Genomic DNA, 21,512 nt, shown 5'->3' with positions numbered 1-21,512 from the left:
AAATCCATCTGGATTAGGTTGTATTTCTAGGCCAGTGGAAGACTTTGGGGCTCACTGTTTCACTTAGCTGTAAAAGCAGGACTTTTTGGGTCCTGCTGTAAATTAACCAGTGCTTGTCCATTTATAATTTTGCACAATGGTTCTTGTGTATTTGCTAGAATGCGTTACACCACTGCCAGGGTTTGGGGCTTTTGCATGCTATCTGAAAACAAAGAGACTTGGGGTTCGTAACTCTGTTCCAGCATGGCCTCCGGAAGCTGTTGACAAAAGGTGATGGTGTAAGTGCTGTTCTGTTAGCGTTGCAAGCTGTGCATGGCATGAATGCAGGAAATAAAGAAGAGATGAGAATTTGACTCAAAAGCTGGCTGCATTAGCCTTGGTTCTTCCCGCGTACCGGCGCTCTGGGCAGTGGCTCTGGCAGGCTGGGTGTCACCTGGGAAAGAGGTGTCCAGCCATGGTGACAGCAGCAGCAGCTACTTTAAATTTTTAAGCATCTCTGCTGTTTGTTTCCCTCTGACCAGTTCCCACATTGCAGCAATGTTTGTTTCTAGCAGGGCCACGTTTTAATGGAAGAGAAGGGGAGGAGGGTGTAGTGACACCAGCTTTGTGTCACAGCCTTTCACTGCAAGGTGATTCAGTCTCTGCAGCCAGAGCATTTGAAGAGCCAGCTGGGAGCAGGGACTCAAGGCTTCATCTGCAGAAGAGCACGTTGTTCTTGGAAATGTGTGAAAGATGAAGAGAGAAGATCTGGTGGATGGTCCTGCTTCCCCCTCAGGACAACATCTGGAAGTGAAGGCTTTACCATGGGATCAATGCTCTGGCAGGGGAGCACTGGGCTCTGCAGGTTTCTGTAACGCAATTGTCTCCCAGGGGAAGGTGTCCTACCTGTCTGTTCCTACTACTGTTTTTCAAGGAAGATTTTTTTTTCTGAGCATCAAGTCATATCCTAAACAATATCTGTAATTTTTTTGCCAATTTTTATATTGTCTCCCTTGCTTTGCTTATATGAAACATGACTCTGGATTTCACAGTTATGTGCTCATCTCTGCTTTTCCTTAGAACCAAGCTGTGGTCTGAGCTTTTGTGCACAGCCAGGAGGTGCGGTCGGTACACATCCTGACGGGGCCGCGGTCTGGAACAGCTTCATCCTGTGAGAGAAAACAGCTCACATGTGAGGGAACTTTCTCAGCTACTGCTGTGCTAGCACAGGCAGTATGCGGGCAAAAGTCTCTCTATCTTGTAGCCATTCTAAATCCATGAAAACTAATCATTTTCTAAAGAAAAATGCATGTGCACTCACATGTGTCCATTGGTTTAATGCTACCTTTTGCAGTTAGACTGACATTGCTTTGCTGCGTGTGGTTATACAGCCAAACCTTCAGCTTAGCAGCAGCTTGCCTTGTCTTGTTTGCAAACTGATGAGCACTGATCTGCTTGCAGTTCGGATACTGGAAGTGTGAATCTGTTATGAAGCCACGGTGCTGTGTGGGCAGAGGTGGCCCGTGCTGCTGGGTGGTTGCATGCTTGGTGTGCTCCTCTGGCTTGGGCTACAGCTCTGGCTAGCTCTCTGATTCCAGCTGTGCAAGCTGTGCTCAACATCCTGTGAATGACGAAGGCAGCACTTCATCTGCCATCTCTTGTGAGCCGAATCCTACCTCAGGGTTACATCTGGCTTGAGTTCATCTGCTGGGATAAATCTTCAAACCGGTTTTGAAGTTTAATCTGTTGACGTGGTTCAGCCCCAGCCCCAGCTGAGCACCACGCGCTGCTCGCTCAGCCCTCCCCCGGCGGGATGGGGAGGAGAACAGAAAAATGACGGCAAAGCCTCGAGGGTTGGGATAAGGGCAGTTTACTGGGACAGCAAGGGAGAGGGAAAACAATCAACAACAGTGCTGATAACAGATATTCACAATGGATGATAACAGAAAACAATTTACCGACCTGATGCTCAGCCCCTCCTGGAGCCACACCGAACCTGCCCCTGCCCGACTAGCCCCCTTTTATGGTGAGCATGACATCACATGGTATGGAATAGCCCCCTGACGTCACATGGTATGGAATAGCCCCTGGCCAGCTTGGCTCACCTGTCCTGGCTCCTGGTGAAATTAACTCTATCCTTGCCAGAACCAGGACATCTGTGAGCCCACCTGTCTGCTTACCTTCTGCTTGTGTCTGGCAAGATAGCTTGAGGCAGGCAGGCTACGGCCATGAGAAGGCAAACTTTTTCCGTGCGTGCACAAAGAGTAAATTGTGACTCAAAACCTGGCAACCTACAGGCTAAGGAAATGGCAAGACGGTTCAGGAGGCCACTGCAAAGCCTCAGCCCAGTCTGTCTGCAGTCCATGGGATTACCTTCCCTGCAGCAAGTATGTTAGCACTGAAGCATTTTCTTTCCAGACTGGTTTTGTCCTCTGCCAAACACAGCCTTCCTCAATCTCTGCTTCAGTCCTTGAGTGTAGGAGGAGGAAATCAGGTGACATTTACATCCTGGTGTGTGCAGAGGGCCATGGGCACAACTTGCATGTGCAGAAAACTTGAGGAAGAAGGAGCATACTCTTTCCTCAGAGAGTTTTTTTTCTGGATGGAAGAATACTTTAGATTTAATTTCTCCCTTGTGGTCTCTCTCAAGTTCAGAGTGATTTCTCTTCTGTTTATCATTGTTCAGATAAACTCACTTCACTTTATGCAAATAGTTGCCATGTCCTGTGTCCAGAATGGGGGGGAAAAAAACCAACCCTGTTGTGGATGAAGTCTGTGCTGGGCAGCTGGTGCTCCCCCTCCCCTGCCACGTGCGGTGGGGAACTCCACCACGCTCCTGTGGCACAACTCCAGGGCTGCATCTCATCCAGGGCAGTGGCTCCATCAGCTCCTAGGGTGTGCGTGTGGATAGTTTGGCTGAAAGCTTGTGGGGGTTTTGATCCTCAGAGGAAGAAGGTTGAGGGAAGAGCATCCCTGGGGTGGTGAGGGTGCCACCCTCCTTTCTCCTCTCATTGTGAAGGCGAGTAGATGACAGAAGGGCACTGGACAGGATGTGTCAGGGAACTATTAGTTGCTCTGCTCTCAGAGGTCTCGGTAATGGGATGCTAGCAGATACACATGTACGGGAGCCATCCTCACATACGCTGGGTAGAAGGACTGGCATTCAGGGTCCCGGGTGGAGGTGGACAATAAAGACCTGCTATCCTGAGGAGCTATGGTTATGGTGACTGGCTGTCATCGGCCTTGTCAGCCATCTCACCCAAGCACAGATCAAGTCACAGCTTTTTCCACGCTCGTCTACCTACAGCTCCCAGCTGAATTCTTGAAGCTTGTAGTAGATATCACTGGATGGCTACACAGCAGGTAAAAGACAACTTGCTTCCTAAAACTGCTCCAACACTGGTCTGTTTTCTTAGCTGTTCTTTGGGAACGACTTCTGCTCATTTACTGGGCTACTGAAAAGGCAGAGCTCTGCAAAAAAAAGCAGCATCCATTGCAGTGCTGTCAGAAAGAAAAGGCATCTACACAGAAAGGATGCACGTGAAAAAAAAAGATTTGAGTGAAATCAAGACTCTGAGTAAGTGTGCAAGCTGGTTCTGTTGTTTCAGGTTCATTGGTTTTGTTTTTTAAGATCTTGGGTTGAGTAATTTAAAAAATACAGCTTTAAGGCTTTTACCACCAGAACCTTTCAGCTAGCACCTTGTTGCATGGCCATGTAAGAAACCTCCTGAACTCATGGAAGTCACTAAGCTCAGAAGTGGCGATATCTCTGCATGTACTAAAGAGTAATTTGTCATGATTAGCTGAAAAAATTACCCTCTTCAGTCCTCTCAGCAACTGTGGTTTTGCCTCACTTAAAAAATAATAGTAATAGGAGGTATGTATAGACAGCCAGCTGGCCAGCAAGGCTCTCTTACTTCTTTTGGACTGGTGCAAAATATGGTGTGTAGCATTTGTCTTTGTTAGATGAATAATGTAGTAATTTGGTTAATACACATGACCTTCTGCTGTTTTATTAATGAGGATTAATAGCATTAGCTCAAAACCTGTGCTCAGCTCCCCTGTCTTATGCTGCGTGTATTGGACAGCAGGGTAGTACGAGAATCAGAGAGATGGTTGTGAGCCGTTCTGTGCCGGCTGGCTCTATGCACAGCACTGAGCGCACATCATTTCATGGCACAGAGAAAGCCTGCTAGACTGTGGCACACTTCGAGACCCCTCCTTGCACCCTGAAACTTCTTTCTCCCACCTTTTCCCTGGTTCAGTGACTGTCCTGGTGCGGGGACAGCTGCTGTGGTGCCCTGCCTGCTCGTGTTGCAGCGTGGTCTGACAGCAGCGTGGCTTTCCTTCTGGTTTGCTGTGTCACTGGAGGCCACCCAAAAGGATGGCAATACACTGGCCCTGCCCTCTTGATGGGGGAGCTGTGACTGAGCTCCTCGAAGCATCTCCCCGTGCCTGCCAGGGACTCTGGGGACCTTGGCGCAAGAAAGGTTGGGGCCAAAAGAATGAAATCCAAATTGAAGGGAAATCTAAACCAGTGTGGAGATTAACACAAGACAGGGTCTGGAGTGCTGTGGTCGCCTGTGGTGCTGGAGTCAGCAGGTCTCCCATGTTTTTCCTGCTCTCCACAGGCACATTCTGCTCACCCCAGTAAGTCTTTGAGAGCTGCTGAAAACTAATACAAGCTCTAGGAGATCTGGCTGCTGACGCTTGACAGGCTGCAGAGAAACTGTGTTCCTACCACAGCTTAGCAGCATTAGTAGGTCTAAAATTGATTATTCCTGCCAAAAAATAAAGTGTTATTCAAAACTGGATTTTTTCAGGAGGGTTGGAGAGCCCTTGCTCCAGAGGGCCCACCCAACTTCCCCCAAGCTATGCAAGGACATCTGCTTTCTACTCTGGCTACTTCTGGGCCACCGAGGTATCATAGAATCATAGAATGGTTTGGGTTGGAAGGGACCCTAAAGACCATCTAGTTCCAACCCCCCTGCCGTGGGCAGGGACACCCTCCACTAGACCAGGTTGCCCAAAGCCCCATCCAGCCTGGCCTTGAACACTTCCAGGGAGGGGGCATCCACAGCCTCTCTGGGCAACCTGTTCCAGTGCCTCACCACCCTCACAGGGAAGAATTTCTTCCTTATGTCCAACCTAAATCTACCCTCTTTCAGTTTAAAACCGTTACCCCTCGTCCTATCAAAGCGTCCTGGCCAATGTGCTGGGAGCTCTTGCCTCCAAGCTTGCATAGCTTTGCAGGAGGTTGGCTCTCACCTCTGCAGGCTGCCTGGCAGCTCCTGAGCCCTCAGGCAGAGCACAATGGCCAGCTTCACTGAAGGCTGCTGTAGGAAAGACAACTGGAGTGTGTGTGTGTGTGTGTGTGCACCAGGGGTGTAATCTAGTGTCTGCCTCACGGCATCCCTCCTGCCATCCTCCAAGGATGCATTTTGTTTAGTCTCTGCGGGTGCCATAAGACGATCTGCCATGTAAGCTGGAGAGCCTTTTCAAAACAACATTTGATGCCTTTACTGAGGGCTACATTGAGTACAGATGCATTTATTTCTGTTTCAGATACCAGGAATACAAAGACGTTAAAATGCAGCATCTTAAATGTGTCCTGCTGTTTCCTCTTGCATTTACACAGTCTATGTGAAGATTTCATCTGATGTCTTTTATGCTTCAGCTGAAGATAGAAAGAAGGTGTTTTTCTGCTTCTGATAATAAGTAGCTACTCATAATACATTAAGACACAGGTAAAATAAAGGCAGAAACCCTAAAATACCAGGCTTCCCTGTCAGGGAGCACTGAAAATATACGGTTTTCTTGGGAGAGATGACTTTCTGTTTCACTTTGCAGTCAGCTAATGGTAAAATGTAGTGGTTTTTTTTCTAGGTTACCTAGAAGAAATAAATGGGAAGGCCAAGGCTGATAATTCTGAAAACTGATCACAAACAGCTGCTCTGCAATAGCATGCAAGTCCCTCCCCAGATGGATGACCGCTGGCCACAGCAAGGCAGCACCGGGGACGTGCCGCCTCCTTTCACTGGAGGATCCATGCCAAGCAGCCCCAGGTACCACACCGATGCTGGCAACCCACTCTGAAGAGACTGTACAAATCCTGTGCTCCCTGTTGGCTCCCAGGAGCCTCGTTTGCCTAAGTGATGGGATTTGAACTCTGGGATGACACTGCCTACGTACCGATGGTGGCCTCACTCCCCTTTTCATCTTACATCCCATGCTGGGGACCACATTCAAAGAGACAGTACCAGATTCAGACCTAGAGGCTTACACAGCGCAAGGAGTGAATTTGGCCTGTTTTAAGTGGCAGGAACATGAATTTTATGCAACAACCCCTTAAGTGAGATCTGAATTGAATTATATTGCTGCATTTTTCTTCTGCTAAGACAAAACAAGATCTTCCTTCAAAGCACCATACCTCAACACATCTAGTATGACACTTCAATTCTAGTATGTCTTCACTTGTAAATACCATTTAGAAATGCGTTTCTAAATATTGATTCGCAAGATGAATTGGTCCCTCTTCCAACAGCACCGATCAGAAATCAGCAGTTGGTGAGGATCTTCATGCTCTCACTCAGAATTGGTCAGGAGGGCTTTCTCCTCCGTCCTTCCCAAGCAGCCACACTGCCTCTCATGTTCCGCATCCCTTCGCCCCCCACCTCTCCTGCGTCATCTTGCTGTGTGAGGGGTTATTTTGTCAACAGCAGTTTTGCTCCAGATGGGCTTCCAGGAACGTGCTTGAAGTTCTCGTGGTGCGGGGTTGGGTTCAGCGGCAGTACTCCCGCTCAATGCTTGCCATGAGCTCCTCCTCCGAGTAATCGTACGATACTGCGGACTGTCCCGACGGCTTCTTGCTGTTCCTTTGTGGGCACCTGCTGGGGAAGGGAACGAGTTATTGTGTTATGAGAGAGAATCAAGCCCTGAAGACACAAGGTGACCCTTACTTCATTTTTTTTGTGAATGGAAAGATCGAGCTGCACGTGGCTTGCTGAGACACAGATACTCTGTCACGTCTAGTTCCCATACCCCACAGGCAGATCGCTTGCTGACATTTGCTATCACTTGGCAGCTATTTTAGTCTGCGAGTTCATTACAGTACAGCCCTTACGATGCTCCAGCTCAAACTTCCAGAACCTTTTGGTGAGTTAGGTTCAAGGCCCAGCTAAAGAACTGCGTAACCTTTATGGTAGTTACTAGTTTTAAGGTTTTATGCAGAAAGAGGTTTTTTTGTTTGTAAGGGATTTGAGTTTCAACCAAAATATTAACACAGCTACCTCAAACTGCTTTTATGGCTTTTATTTATTTTCACATCAGCACAGCTGTCCCACGAGTGGGAACTGATGTAAGATTCAAAGGGAACTGGTACGGGTTTTATCAGTATTATCAGAGGTGGTTTATGTTGGGTACAAGGGAAATCTGTCCCTACCTGCGTGAGGGGGAACAGTGAAAAGTCTTCTGCAAGCTTTGACCATGGTAGCTCAAACTACCCAGTAAATTTTCTTGATCTTGCCCTCCAGGACTCAAGAGAAGAGACAGCAGCTGACAAGTGAGTGCTTCTCCTTCATGTGGAAGAGAACTGGGAGGTGAGCAAGCCGGGCCTTCAAGCTAGTTATCTCTGGAAGTTGGGGCATGTGGCTCCACGAAATGGAGGTCATGGTGAGGTGCACAGCTAAGTGGAGACTTGAGTTGGTACATCCAAACTGTAAAGTGCTCTGCCATGCCACATCAACTGAGGTTGGTGGGCTTACTTTGTGGCCATCCACTGGTGGAGAACAAATAAGCAAGAAAGAAATGGTTTTGTATGGTGGTTCGTTGGGTGCCAGAGGAGAGATTTTCATATCCAGTAGCATGGCTCCAAATCAGTTCCAGATTCTTTATGTAGCATCTATTGACTTACCATTTCTCTAAGGATGACAGCTATCTCACCCTTTGTCTTGCAGCTGGGATGAATTTGGTCATTAGCATCTTTTAGTGAAAAAAAAAAAACCACGAGGACCTGTTTATTAGATGAAATCATAGGAGCTGCCCCAACACAGGTAAGTAAATGTAGAATCAGAATCGAAGAAAAGAGCCCTAAAATGCTTTTCTAAGGAAACTGTCATATAGGGGAAGTGGTTTCATAAGCCCCCAGCTGTCTTTGAGAGCTGAGAACTGCTCTCCTTGGGCGAGGGAGCATCCGCCACACTGCTGAAACAGGCAGCTGCCAGTCTCCTGCCGCTGTCACTGCGGAGCAAACAGCACCAATGCAACCGCACCTCTGTTCTTATCTATCCAGGTCAGAAAGGCTTCTGCCCACTCCAGCTGCTCTGATCTAGCTGTGTTATGACCTATTTCTGCACCTCAGAAGTAGTTTGGTGTTTTTCCTGGAGCCACCTGATGACCAGCTGGCTCACGTGGGTGTCCTACACCTATTTACGCTGCCCCGTGCCCTTGATGGCAAGTTCTACTGGCAGAAAGATGTCGGCAAGTAGGATTTAGCAAGTAGGCTCTCATGTTTATTCCTTTTACTCACTTTCCTTCTGATGGACTGCAAGCAATCTGGTTTCTACTGGAGTAAATGAGAGCTGGGAAGAAAGCTAAAAGTCCAAGAGCTCGAACCATACACCAGCAGCTAGAAAGCAAGAACTGGGAAAAGGAAATGTGGAAATCTGACTTAAACACACGATTTATTGATTTAAACTCTGCACTGTGGCAATCCTTAAATTAATTTTATATGATGTGATGAATTAGAGGCAGAATTCTTGGCAGCTTGCTTGCAGGCCCACAGAACACTCATTGTTTCTCTTGGTGGTTACATAATTTCCCACTGTTAATTATTCCTGATGCTTTGGCTTGCATGGTGACCTCCAAGCATGGGAGAAAATATCCAGGTGAAATTGGAACTCGTTGAAACATAGATGCACTTTTAAAAAGACAAAAGCAAACCCCACCTACCGTGCACATCCCAGAATTGAGAGGAATAGAGAGGACTGCGCTTATTTCCAGAGCAAAGGAAAAGCAAGTTGCTGCTCATGTTCTTTCTCTCTGTTGTGGTAAAGTTCTGTATAATTTAATATGGGAATGCAGAAATAAATTAAAAAATTAGAGGTTCTATCTGGATAAAAGGAGAAGCTTCCGCACCCTGAGGACAGCAAGCAGAGGAACAAACTGTGGTTGCACAGGCTCCATCCTTGGAGGCTTTCAAGAACTGATGGGACAAAGCCCTGAGAAGTCTGGCCTGATCTGTCTTGGAGCAGGAGATGGGACCAGACATCTCCGGGGACCCTCCCAACCTGAACCTTGATCTCAAAGGTGCAGCTTCACTGCCAGCTGTTCCTGCTGGTCCTGGAATCAAGCGAGAGGCTGTGGCAGGGAAATTCGGAGTGCAGGACGTGGGCAGGACAGGAGCTGGTGGACCACAAGCCTGCTCTGGCAGGAGAGGAGGCCCCTTGCTGCTTTCGACGACACGCAGCCAGGGGAAAATTTTTCAAACCCCAGATGTTCTGGGGGAAGGGAGAAACCTGGAAAGGAGCAACGCTGAGAGCAAAAGAGCTAGCTGAAGAGTGTATGAGAGGGGAATTTGCAGCATGGCAGGACAGCAAAGAAAAATGGCCAGTGCAACTCCATCAACGTTACTGTGCAGGCTTCTGGGTATCTCATTACTAAAAAGTTATTAACAGCTTGGAGGGAGTTTAGAAAGCAGCAATAAAAGTGATTTAAGGGGCTAGAATGAAGCAATTTAGGAAAGAGAAAAGCAAGAAATGTGCTCCAATTCAGCTAAAGACCTCTCAGTGTTTAAAGATTATTAAGGGAAAGAGGAATTTATTATTTATTTTTTTTAAATGGGAAGACAATGAACTACGCGATGAGGAGAAGGAAATGCAAAGGCCATAATCAGACCAAAAGTGAGGAAAAGCACCTTTGGGCAAGATCCCCGTGGTGGGGATGGCTGCCAGTGCCACGTCCCTGGTGCCAGGCAGCTGCCTGGTGTGGGGGAGAGCTGCCTGCAGGCTCTGGTGACTACATCGTTGATGGGTGGCCAGGGCGACAAGCTCTGAGGTAGAAACCCGAGTGAAGTGGCTGCAAATTAGGTTGGGGTGAATCTAGGGCACTGGTTTTTACTGTTTTGCTGAGAATGGGAAAGTCCAGGGTTAATCATTAAAACGCCTTCTGCAGGATCTTGCAGCAGAAAAATAGGTCAAAACAACGCCCCGGTAATTCTGCCAGTGACACAAGCCTTGGCAGCGATTGTACGATCATTACAGCGTTCTCGTGCTGTGTCATCCCACCCGTGGACTACCAGATGCTAGAGAGCGGTTCACAAAAGAATTGTGGGAGGGGAAGAGAGGTAACCCAGCTCGCTCAGGAATACATCCAGCCGTGTTCCCATGAGCATCAAACGTATTCATTAGGGCCTGCTTTAGATGCTTACTTGGTGTCACACAGGAATATTTGCAGCACAGGAGGTGCACACCTACAGCATCTATCTCACATGACTGCTCTCCTGGCAGATAGTCCTAAGTCTCCATATCTAGGTGTTTGGGGTTTTTTTCTCCCTGCTTGACATTTATTTTCTTCTTTAATTGGCTTGATGGGAATTTCTTTAGTCAGCAACTCTGTCAAGACGAGGCTGCATTTTGCTGCTTGTAACGTGAATGTTTATCTAAAATAATTCTAGCCACAGAAATGTGAGGGATGAGACACCTACGCACATTAACCGCTGTTTCTGGGGCTTGATTTGATTTCTTCAAAATGCAGTTTTGCTGGGTGCTGGACCATTTCCAGAAAAATATTTGCATGCGGCTCTTGCCAGCAGAAATTGCAACCCTGTTTATCACGGGCGGTACCGGCACTTCACATGTGAGCTGCGCTACGGGACTCTGACGTGGGTATAAAGGAAACGTTACCTAAGTGAAAATAAGTTTCTGCTCTGTCATCCCAGATCAGAAACCAGTTTCTGCCATCTCAAGTCTTCCCTTTGCAAGGGAGGGAGGGAGGGAAGGAGTGAGAAAGCCCTGGCCGGGGGTAAGGGGCCAGCCAGAGCCCGGGGAGCCCGGTGGGAGACTGCAGCAGGGCTGGGTGGGCACCCCCAGAGAAGACTGCTCAGTTGCCATCGTAGCCCAAAGCCCATTGAGGATGATGGAGAGCCCAGGAGGGCCCACAGTCCCTGTGAGAGCGCTTGCATGAGCCTTGCTGTCAGGAAAGCTGAGGGCAGACATGTTTTTCAAGTGCTCCGGAAACCAGCAGCCTCGCCAGGCAAGCTCCCTGCCAGCTGGGAGGGAGAGGAGGGAGGAGGATGGTGGCTGGCGCCCGGGCTCTCGTGTCACATCAGCAGCGCTGCTTGGCATTAGTAGGTCACACAGCCCGACGGCCAGGATCTGCAGCGTGATCCACTCTTGAGTGCTGCAGAGCGGAGGGGCTGGATGACAGTCAGAGAGCTTGGTGTTTAAGAGTTGTTTTTTAGCGTAAGGAGATGATATTTTAAGATTTTTCAAGCCTTTTCATTTCATATGGGTTTTTTTAACACATGCATCAAACTGTTCCCATCAGTCTTGGTGCAGGCAGTCGGAGGCACAGTCTGCCCAGTAGCTTTTGCTTGTGGAAGGAAGATTTCAGATTTCCTTTGACACCCAGAGCAGTAGGTGCCCACCTTTCCCCTGTCTCCGAGGGACACTCGTGTCTCTAGCTGGTGTAGCATGGGAGTGTCTCATGCATTTTCTCTTATGATTCCTGGAGGGCAAAGAGATTTTATCCTCCTCTTCTACCTGCTGCAGAGCCTGCAGATGACCTAAGGGTGAACCAGGGCCTGAGCTACTCGTTGAGGCAATGCTCCCCAGCTTCTCACAAGCTCCTTCAAGGTGCCTGTGCGACATGTGAACATCCTAAATTCTGCATTGCTCGTTACCAGGAATGAATCTCTGTACTGTACTTGAGCTGGAGCCTGGATCTTTTCAGGCAGCACAGCTCCTGGATTTTAATGGCAAACAGGTAGAGGACAGAATACTTAGGGCTGAAAATGATTTGACACCGTTCCCAGCTCTTGCACAGCGGGAGGCATGCAGGAATAGCTTTCCCTTTATGCTCCCTTCCTTCCACTGCTTTTCCTCCCTGAAGATATAAAAAAAGCACGGGGTACTCACTGATGGTCAGCGGTGGTGTTCTCTGGGCCTGGTGGGCTTCTGGTTGATGAGTCCTGGGGAAGAACAAAAGTCACGTATTTCAGTTACAACATTTTAAAGTCAAGGGAGGTGATTCTCCCCCTCTACTCTGCTCTCGTGAGACCTCACCTGCAGTACTGTGTCCTGCTCTGGGGCCCCCCAACGTAAGAAGGATCAAGTTGGATCAAGTCCAGAGGAGGGCCATGAAGATGATGAGAGGGCTGGAGCACCTCTGCTGTGAGGACAGGCTGAGAGAGTTGGGGTTGTTCAGCCTGGAGAAGAGAAGGCTCCGGGGAGACCCTATAGCAGCCTTCCAGTACCTGAAGGGGGCTTATGAGAAAGATGGAGAGAGGCTTTTAAATAGGGCCTGTAGTGACCAGGACAAGGGGCATCGGTTTCAAACTGAAAGAGTGGACATAAGGAAGAAGATTTTTATGATAAGGGTGGTGAGGCACTGGAACAGGTTGCCCAGAGAGGCTGTGGATGCCCCCTCCCTGGAAGTGTTCAAGGCCAGGTTGGATGGGGCTTTGGGCAACCTGGTCTAGTGGAGGGTGTCCCTGCCCATGGCAGGGGGGTTGGAACTAAATGATCTTCAGAGGTTCCTTCCAACTCAAACCATTTTTCATTTCTATGTCTCTGTCTATAGTGGGCCATGTCTATTCTTGGTTTAAACTCCCAAACAAGCTCTGTGGAGACCATACAGGTACAAGAGACTCCCCTTTACTAACCACTGCTTTGCTAGTTCTTTTCAGTGTTCAGGGCACCTTGGTGGCTGCAGGCTACACAACTGAAATCACTGAATGTTAACTCATTAAACCTCCCAGTTTTCCCACGAATACACACTGCCCTGCTGGGTGACAGGTAGCAGTATGAAAATACCTGCTAAGGAAGGAAGTTATGGCAATACAGACTCAATTCTTTTCACCTGACAAAGCTGTTTCCCTGAAATGATCCATCTGGAGTAAAACATCCACCTTCCCTATGCTGGAAGTTCACAAGTTTCCAATGGGACACCAGGGGGGCAACCAAAGCCAAAACTAATGGTATTTAAAATGGGAAGATGATGGGACTCTGTGTCTGTCTGAGCCCCCATTTGGACCAGTAATAAGATGAACCCCCCTCCAGCCAGATGCTGCTGAGAAGAATATAACTTTCATCTTTTTCTGCTTCTTCACCACACTCTCACGGGGAAAGGGAGGGGGACAGGGATAAAGGCTGTAGCTTTGAACAAAATTAGACCCATATTGGCTCACCATTATTTTTTCTGAGCTGCTTTCAGTACTAAAGCTGCTGGGCCATCTTCGTACAAGTTATCCTGAGCCTCATGATGGCACTAACAGATGTTAAACGGGTAGCACACAGAACCACAGTGAGGATTTGGTTTCCAGAAAATAGAAATGAAAAGTTTTCCCATCAGCATGGAAAAGAGGAAAAGATTTCTCTGTACAAGAAAAAAGGGAAGCGAAGGAACACCAGGGAGCAGTGTGGAGAAGCTTGCAGATCAGAGCCATCACCTATATATTTGCTGTGTGGTGTTTCTGCAGGGCTGGATGGGATCAAGCGATTCTTCAGTAAGATCATGTATCTGCTCTTGAAATAGCTCAAACCTGTGCTGCCTTGAGGTCCAGCAGCGCTCAGGGCTGGTGCTGATAAGCGTGGGAGCTATGGAGGGGAGACACCCCTCTATAGGCAGCGCCAGTACAGGGATGATGGCTTTATGCACAGTTTTGCACTGATTTAAATCAGTTGCTATCAGTCAGGCTTGTATATGACATCTGCTGGATGGAAATGTCCATCCGGGTGTCTGCCATTACTGAGTGGCACCTACTTTTAATTTGAGAGGAAATGTTTTCATTATGCTTGTTCCTTAGCTGCTTCACATGCGGATGGACAGGAGTTGAGGTTTAAACACGGTGGTCTGAGACACTGCTAGGCAGATTGGTGCTCAGCAGCAAACTGGTCAGCTCTTCCCTGCTTCTTGGGTGGGCTTTGTGCTGCCACGGTCACCTTGGGGTCCTGTGCTTGAGCAGGTGAGGGGGGCCTGCAGCAAACACACCTCTCTCACAGTACTGGGTCAATACCTCTTCCAGGTGAGCCCTAAGTAGCTTCCATTTCTGGAGCTGGGAAAGGTGTCTGCTACCCACAGCCTTTCATGTCCTAGCTGGTTAAAATTACAAACAAAATCTCTGTGTAAGACCTATAACATCTTTGATACCTTTCCAAGGGCAGTCGGCCTCCTTTCAGAAGAGTCCCTGCTCTTTGTCAACACTTTGTTTCCTCTGGAAGAGCCTGAACTGTTCTAGAAACAGCTCCGGGGTCCGAGCGGAGACAAGGCTATGTGAGAAAACTGATGGTGAGGGAAGAGAGTTCCTGCCTGGTTATTTAGCATCGTTTCTTGGCAACCTCTCACAAGTGACAAGAGCAAGCGGCAGTGCCAGGAGGACGCCGTCCTGAGCTCTGATGGCTGATTCTGCAATGCAGTGTGGCCTTCATCCTCACCATCACCTACTGGGTTATTGCTGTCGCCCCAATTTCATTCCACCAGGCAAAGAACATCATTCATCCTCAGCACCAAGGGGAATACAGTTCTCCAGGAATGCTTTGATGCTGCTCTTCCCACAGTGAGAATCCAGCTTCCAGCACTTCTGGGCAACGGATGGGTTTGGATCATTTTAGAGAGGGGGTTGAATTGTACAGTAGGTTGTCTTTTTTTTCTTCCCTTGTGGCTGACTCCTCCACATTACGAGCTGTACGTGTTGTGTGGGTGGAAGACAGAATTAATTAGTCATCAGGACGGAGCAGCTCTGGTTATCAAAATCTGCTTCTCTGTGCAAAATCAGCTCCCACCTTCTCCAAAGGATCTGTCAGCAACAACACTTATTTCCCAAGAGAATTCAACATTGGCACAGATAAATCTCTACTGACATTTAATCCGGTGCATGAGGAAAAAATGGTGGCGAGTGAAAACAAAAGGCACCTCCAGCCTCCGGCTTTCCACGACTGTCAGAGCCTCCCGTGCTTCGGGAGCTGCTCCTAATTCATCCGGGTGAAGGACGCGTGGCTCCGCGATGCCCGAGTGACACCATGCGCTGGGCAGGATGCGGAGCAGGGGCTGTGGCAGGCAGTGAGACATAATAAAAACTGACCCCACCCAGCCCGCTCGGGATTGCTGTAATGTATATGTTGCAAGTTCAGCAGATAATTAGTATTAGCCCTTTATGTGGGTAGAGATGATGCGTACATCATGACACTTTAATATTATGGGTTCCTATCCTGCAGCTAAATGGGTAATTGCTGGCCTGGTTGGCCTGTGCCCTGTTAAGAGATAAATGAAGTCAGCTTCTCCTTTCTGCAGCTTGCAGTCATCTTTTTATTACTCATCCAGACCGCAGTGTGTCTCCTTGTTTTTCACCCTGTTCCCAGCGTAGGCATCTCGTGCTGGGCTCTGTTGTGCCACAAAACCCCACATCGCCCCACACCGCCACCTCCTCCAAGTTGAAAGGCTCGCATGTTAAGCTCACCCAGCATGTACTCAGGTTTAATTTAACGTAACAAGATGTGAGGTGGAGTGGTTTGACAGCCGTCCTTTATGTTAGGGCAGGGGCTCCTGGGAGCAAGGCAGAGCAGAGAGCTGGAAGCAGGAGCTATTTCTCTTTACCATGTGCACAAACCAGCACTCCTGGGGTGCAGCTTCCCACTCCCCCCAACCCAATGCGAACTGTGGCTGGTGTTCCTCACCCGTCCTGCCAGCCCTTACCCCCCTTGCTCCTTCCCTTCTCCCTCTGTCAGCTCTAGCAGCCGCGGGTGAGCTGGGCGAGAACACCCTCCCCTGGGACCCACAGGGTGATCTGGAGCCGTGCACCTTCGGGGCTCTGCACTGCCCCCGAGCTGTGTTGAAACTGGTCAGTTATAGTCTCAACTATAGTCTCAACCTCATTCTCTCCAAAACTTGGCGGCCAAATTCAAGCTGCCCCTTGGGGATGGTCCCTGTGCTGGCCCCTGAACCATGCCCAAGCATTGTTTGGGAGACTGCCAGCTGGCCCAGGCCAAAACCATGCCAGGGACCATCCTAGCAGCTCAGCAGGGCAGACCATCACAGTTCGATGCCAGGCAGCTGCTATGGTAGAGTTTACCAGCACAGATACAGCCCTGAGATATAATAGAGATACAGACCCTCAGTGGTTCCATCATGTACGAGGGAGCCTAGAGAGTGACTGAGCCACCTAAAACATTTACGTGGGAGCGGTGCGGTCCCCTGCCAGTGCTGCTCTGCTGGGCTGTGGTTTCATAGCGTGGCTTTTCTGCAGGATGCAAGCCAGTGCCTCCTTCCCTGCCTCTGCTGCTCCCAAATCCCTCCACCTGTGAACTGGGCCAGGGGACCAGTCTGAGCTGAAATTAAAAATCCCCCCCTTAGAGAGGAGGAAGATGATGTGAGCCAGAGCACATCACAGATGCAGTTTGTAGCACAGCTGCGGATGGCTGAGCTGGTACAGCAGAAGGGCAGCACCCTCCAGAGACGCCGGCAAAGGATGTGGGTGGCTAAGCCAGTCACCACTGCCAAAAACAGCCTCTCAAGAACCCGCAGCTGGAGTTATTGCTGGCAAAAAAAAATAAATCTAGCTTACCTAACGTGTCAGTAGGTACCAAACGGGACGTATAGCCCCAGCTGCATCCCAGACAAAGCACACCCAGCCTTGCTCCGGTCTGCAGCAACATCCTCTGGCCAGCGAAGGAATTAGGAACAGGCGGTAGACGGGAAGTGGGCAGGGACGCGGGGAGTTCCCACGCTTCTCCTCTCCTGCCAACTAAAACACCAGCTCCCAGCTATTCCGTGCATGCCCTGTGCTTAGTTTGTAGATCAGGAATGGTTTCAGGGCAAAAGTGAGCCATGCTCTGCTGAATAATGTTGGGGGAAAAAATACGTAGTCAGCAGTTTTCTGAGTCCAGCTGCAACACAGCTGTGGTGGGAGGGTGACACTGGCTGAGGGTACAGCACAGCTCACTGCTCGATGGGCTTTGGCGAAGCTTCAGGTGCTTTTAAAAATATAAGGAAGGTAAAGTGAAAGAGAGGAAGACCTTTTGCTCAGCAACTGCCAGATCCATACCTGGAAATTAACTGCAGAATCTGGAATAATCTGACTTTGGACTTTTCACTTAGCTGCTTCCCTTAGCTGTTTGGAGTTCAAGAAGTCCCAGATGTTCAGCTGGAAAAGACCTTTTCTGAAGTCACCTGGCCAGTGGGGCATGGCTCCCTACATGACTGTAGGAAAACATCTTGACTCGAGGGCATTTTTGACGATTAATGCAACCAGGAAAAAAATGCTGAAATAAATTGCTAACAGTACTGAATTAGAAAGATCAAATGTCTGTTGGGGGAAGCACATTTTAACAAGAGCAGAAAAATAAACCTATCTGAATTCCTGTAAGAAACTAATGGGGTATGACATTAAATGTCCCCACAGGACCCCTATGTGTTTGTAGCTGGGACCAGCCAGCCACGAGATGACGCTGCACCACACTAATCTGCACAAATAACATTTATCTGGCTGAAAAAAACCCAGACAAATCTTTGAAGACTTGGAGGGTTTTGAAAATACATGATAGTCCCTCTAGAAGACAGTTAATACATCCTCTACCTGTGTTATTCCCACGCTATGGCTGGCATGATCGGCTTAGTGTAACCATATCCCATTTCCAGCCAGGAGGAGTGACGGCGCCATGGAAAAAGCTGTTAAAAGCAAGACCCTAACATGTCTGTGTGATTTTTCCATTTTAGGGAAATGTCTGAGGCTGCGGCCTCTCCCCTGGTTTCCACCAAGAGCTGCCACCCTGCTCTTCTTCTGTTGAGCAAAGAAATGAGGAAAAAGCATGTACAACTAAACAGAACTGTGGACAAACCTGAAAATGGATGTTTGATGCTGATAAGGAGGTATTGGGGTCTGCTCCAAACTAGGTTCATGTGCCCCATCAGGATTTGTTTCCCAGCCCGTTGTCGTGATGTGCTTTCACCGTTCTCACTCCCAAGCACTATCTGAATGCAGTTGAGGTGACTCAAACCTTTAAATACAGCCGCATCCCTCTCCACTAGCCCTTGCCACCTGCCCTGGCCACCCATCGGTGCTGCCAGCTTGCTGCTGGATGACAAGTGCATCGGGGTTCGGGTGGGAAAGCACAATGTTGATGCACATCACGCCCAGGAGAAATCCAACTATGACAGCAGAGAGCTGAGTCCTTCTTGCAGGCAACTGCTCTCTTCTGGCTGGTGGCAAACCTCTGCTTTCCTCTCACCAGCCAAAATCTGCTCCTCCACAGGCTATTTCTCATCAGACTTTTCTACTGTAATATTTCCTCATTGCCTTTCCTCCTCCTCCTCCCTCATCTTTCCCCCATTAGCTCTGCTCACTCAACACATCCTGAAATTTCTTTGTTCATCATCCAGTTTGCACAGCTGAACAGGGCAAAGCAAGCAAGTTCCCACCATGAGACAGGAATTATAAATGACTGGCTGAGAAACTGGCAAGATTGAGAGAAATTGCCCTCAAAATTTCTAGCAAGGAACTGGTGATGCAACAAAGCTGGTATCCCTTTCCAGAAACCTCCTCCACCGGCCTCATGGGAAGGGTGGAACTGCAGTTTGCATAACAACCTAGAAGACTAAATTGCATCCAGTAAACAAGCAAAACTTGGTGCTGCAGTTTCCTCCCTCCTTCTCTCAGGCTAGTGACTTCTTAGGCCTCGAGAAGTCGGAACGGTAAGTCCATGACTGTTGTCTCAACAGGACCATGGCCACCTCAGGTTCAGGTAAAGAAAGTGCTACCAAGAAAAGTTTCAGGTTTGCCCCTGAAAATATCTAAGACTTCTCTTGTGTCTTCCATATCTTTGATAAACACTGGTAATTCTTTGCTGTCTTTCAAACAACCTGTTTGGGTGCAACCAGAGATGTGAACTTCCTTCCCAAACAAGAGGCAGCAGCAGCAGCTGGATGAGGAGACACACAAGATGCTTGGCCTCACCATCACCTCATGGGTGGCATAGCTGTGTGCTGCACCCACTTGGCCACACTGGGTGACTGAAGTCCCACATGCCTGCTTCAGGCTGAATTTTGAGAGCCCTCACAGACATGTCTGTGCTGCAAGGCTTAATGATGTTCCCACCCTGGGTTTGCACTGGATGTGACCACGACCCGGGGCAACCAAGGTGATGCTATGGGTTCCTCACCATCACTTCTGCCAGAGGAGGAGGTCTGCAGCAGGGAGCTAGGCATGGTGACCCCCCATGCCATCCCAGAGGCCACATCTTACATTCTTCATCCTTTCTGGTTTGCCCCATGTCATTAGTTCACTACTATCTACTGCTGTGGTATATTGTCTCTCTACTGATGTTTGTAAAGAAAGACAGGGGCAGCTCCGTTGCCTTTCTGGTATGTAATTACCCAGAATACACATCATTTCAGAATAGAGCTAAAATACCACTTTATGCACAGGGAAATTCATGACCAGTATAATTACTATTTTTAAAGATCCACCCATGATATTTACATGTGGAGACAGAGGGAAAATGGACACCAGCAGCCTCTGTTCCCATAGGTAAGGATAAATGAGGGAAGCCAGGAGGACTGCTCATAAATGAGAGTCACTCAGGGGAGAAGGGGGTGTTAGATGAGCTCACGTTCATACCGCAAGAGGCTTTGGAGTTAAAAGGGCAAGGAAAAAATATGACAATACAGGATCTCTGGTTTTTTTTTTTTCCATTTCTAAATCTTACTGTCTTTGAGGCTTTTCTTTAAAACTTGTCTAAAAAAAGGGTTCTCATACTGAACCCTGCCAAGTTTCCTAATGGCAAAATTATTTTATATTAAAGTTATCCTTATCCTACAGACATACAGTTTGGCAATGGAAATGATACATTTCTAAAGAGCAAAACGGAGGCATGCAAGGCAGAAAGTTCCTGGGTCCTAAATATTTGTTTCTTCTTTTAAATTAGTTTGACAACTTTTGCGCATTTGCACGGAGCAGCGTTTATCCAACAAACAGCACGCAACTTCCAAAGCTGAGCTAAGATGAAAGAAGCCGGTGATTTTTGGCCTCATCGCCAGATGATATAGATGCTGCTGTTATTTTTGGATAGGAGGAAAAAAAAAAAAAAAGATAAATGTCAACTCCCTCAGAGGCAAATCCACTATTTGTTAAACAGAAAGCGACTGAAATGCTTCTTTAGGGAGAGCCAGGCTGCAATTGCGGCGGATTGGCAAACATTAAACGGCAGCTTTACGTTCAGATTTTAAAACTTCTGTTTACAAGCCCGACCCAAAGAAAAGCGTGAGCCGTACTTTATCGAGTCGAGCTATTTCCATAGGGCAGGAAAAGAAACTTTCAGTAGCACAGGGAAAGTGAAGGGGACCGCCCTTTTCGGGACGGTATCTCCCTTGCACCAGAGAGAGAAAAAGCCAAGAGCAGCAGCAAATGCGACCGAGCCTGGTTTGCCAGCACGGAGAGGAAGAGCTTGATGCCATTTCTGTTTCGAGGAAGCCAAGGCTCAGCAGTGAGCGGCGGCTACGGGGGGCTCCCCCGTCCAGCAGGGACCCCCCCAGGGGATGGGGGGGGTGTCCCGGGGGCGCCGCCGGGAGGGTCCGCCCGGTCGCGGGGTCCCGGCGGGGGCCGGGCCGGGCACTTACCGCCTGCTCGGGCGGGGGCCCGGCGCCACCGCCTCCCGCCGCCGCCTCCCCGCAGCGCCCGGCGTCCCGGGGCGGAGGGATGCCGCCGGCGGCCGGGGTTCGGCAGCCGGGGGCGGGCGCCGCCGCCGCCTCCTCGCACTCGGCCAGCACCGTCTCCAGCAGCTCCCGGTTCGCCGCCGCCGCTCTGCCCGCGGGCACCGCTGCGCCCGCCGCCGCCCCCGCCGCCGCGCCCCGCCGCCGGCTGCTCCCGCTGCCCATGGCCGCCGCCGGTCCCGGAGCCAAGGGGCTGTGCCGGCGGGGGGGCGGCGGGAAGCGCTCCTGGGCCCCGCCGCCTCTCCCGGCCGGGGCGGATGCGGGCGCGGTTCTTGGCCGCTCCCCGGAGCCTGGGTCTCCCAAAACCTTTTTTTTTTTTTTTTTTTTTTTTGGGGTGGGGGGGGGGGAGAATCCCACCCAGCAGTACCCCAAAGGCCAAGGGAAGGAACCGGTGATGCAGGGAGGGGTGCAGGGACGTTTCTAACCAGAGTTTTTGAGCTCAGAGAGTGGACAGGCTGCCTCGCTCCTCTGATCCTTCCAAAACCTCCCGAGCCTCCCGTTCCTTACATACATCTCCCGGGGCTGGGGGGGGAACACTGTCACCTTCAGGGACCATGCAGCAGGAACAGCAATCCTGGGCTAAATTCAAGCACACCTCGCTCAGACCGGTCTTG

At 49.4% G+C, this 21,512-nt stretch overlaps 1 protein-coding gene across 2 annotated transcripts; it reads right to left on the bottom strand.

Annotated features, from left to right (window-relative positions):
- Positions 1-1,835: 1,835 nt before the first annotated feature.
- On the bottom strand, positions 1,836-21,140 carry CYS1 (cystin 1). Of its 2 annotated transcripts, none has more exons than XM_054822605.1 (3): positions 20,806-21,140; positions 12,114-12,166; positions 1,836-6,869 (listed from the first exon to the last, which is right to left on the bottom strand). In XM_054822605.1, the coding sequence occupies exons 1-3, from the start codon at positions 21,061-21,063 to the stop codon at positions 6,761-6,763; spliced, it is 420 nt and encodes a 139-aa protein (XP_054678580.1). In that variant the 5' UTR covers positions 21,064-21,140; the 3' UTR covers positions 1,836-6,760. The 2 variants fall into 2 exon arrangements, with proteins under 2 accessions (XP_054678580.1, XP_054678581.1); XM_054822606.1 differs by having other exon boundaries at positions 1,836-6,866.
- Positions 21,141-21,512: the final 372 nt, after the last annotated feature.

Source organism: Grus americana, chromosome 3 (assembly GCF_028858705.1).
Source record: "Grus americana isolate bGruAme1 chromosome 3, bGruAme1.mat, whole genome shotgun sequence".
NCBI lineage: Eukaryota > Metazoa > Chordata > Aves > Gruiformes > Gruidae > Grus > Grus americana.
The sequence above is the reverse complement of the archived record's forward strand: the minus strand, read 5'-3'. Positions and strand labels throughout refer to the sequence as shown.

Excerpts from the sequence above, each read along its gene's own strand:
- CYS1 (XM_054822605.1), bottom strand. The coding sequence starts at position 21,063 with ATGGGCAGCGGGAGCAGCCGGCGGCGGGGCGCGGCGGCGGGGGCGGCG. Across the intron at positions 12,167-20,805 it reads GGCCCCCGCCCGAGCAGGCG|GACTCATCAACCAGAAGCCC; the intron begins GTAAGTGCCCGG and ends GTTCTTCCCCAG. Across the intron at positions 6,870-12,113 it reads AACACCACCGCTGACCATCA|CAGGTGCCCACAAAGGAACA; the intron begins GTGAGTACCCCG and ends TCCCTTCCCCAG.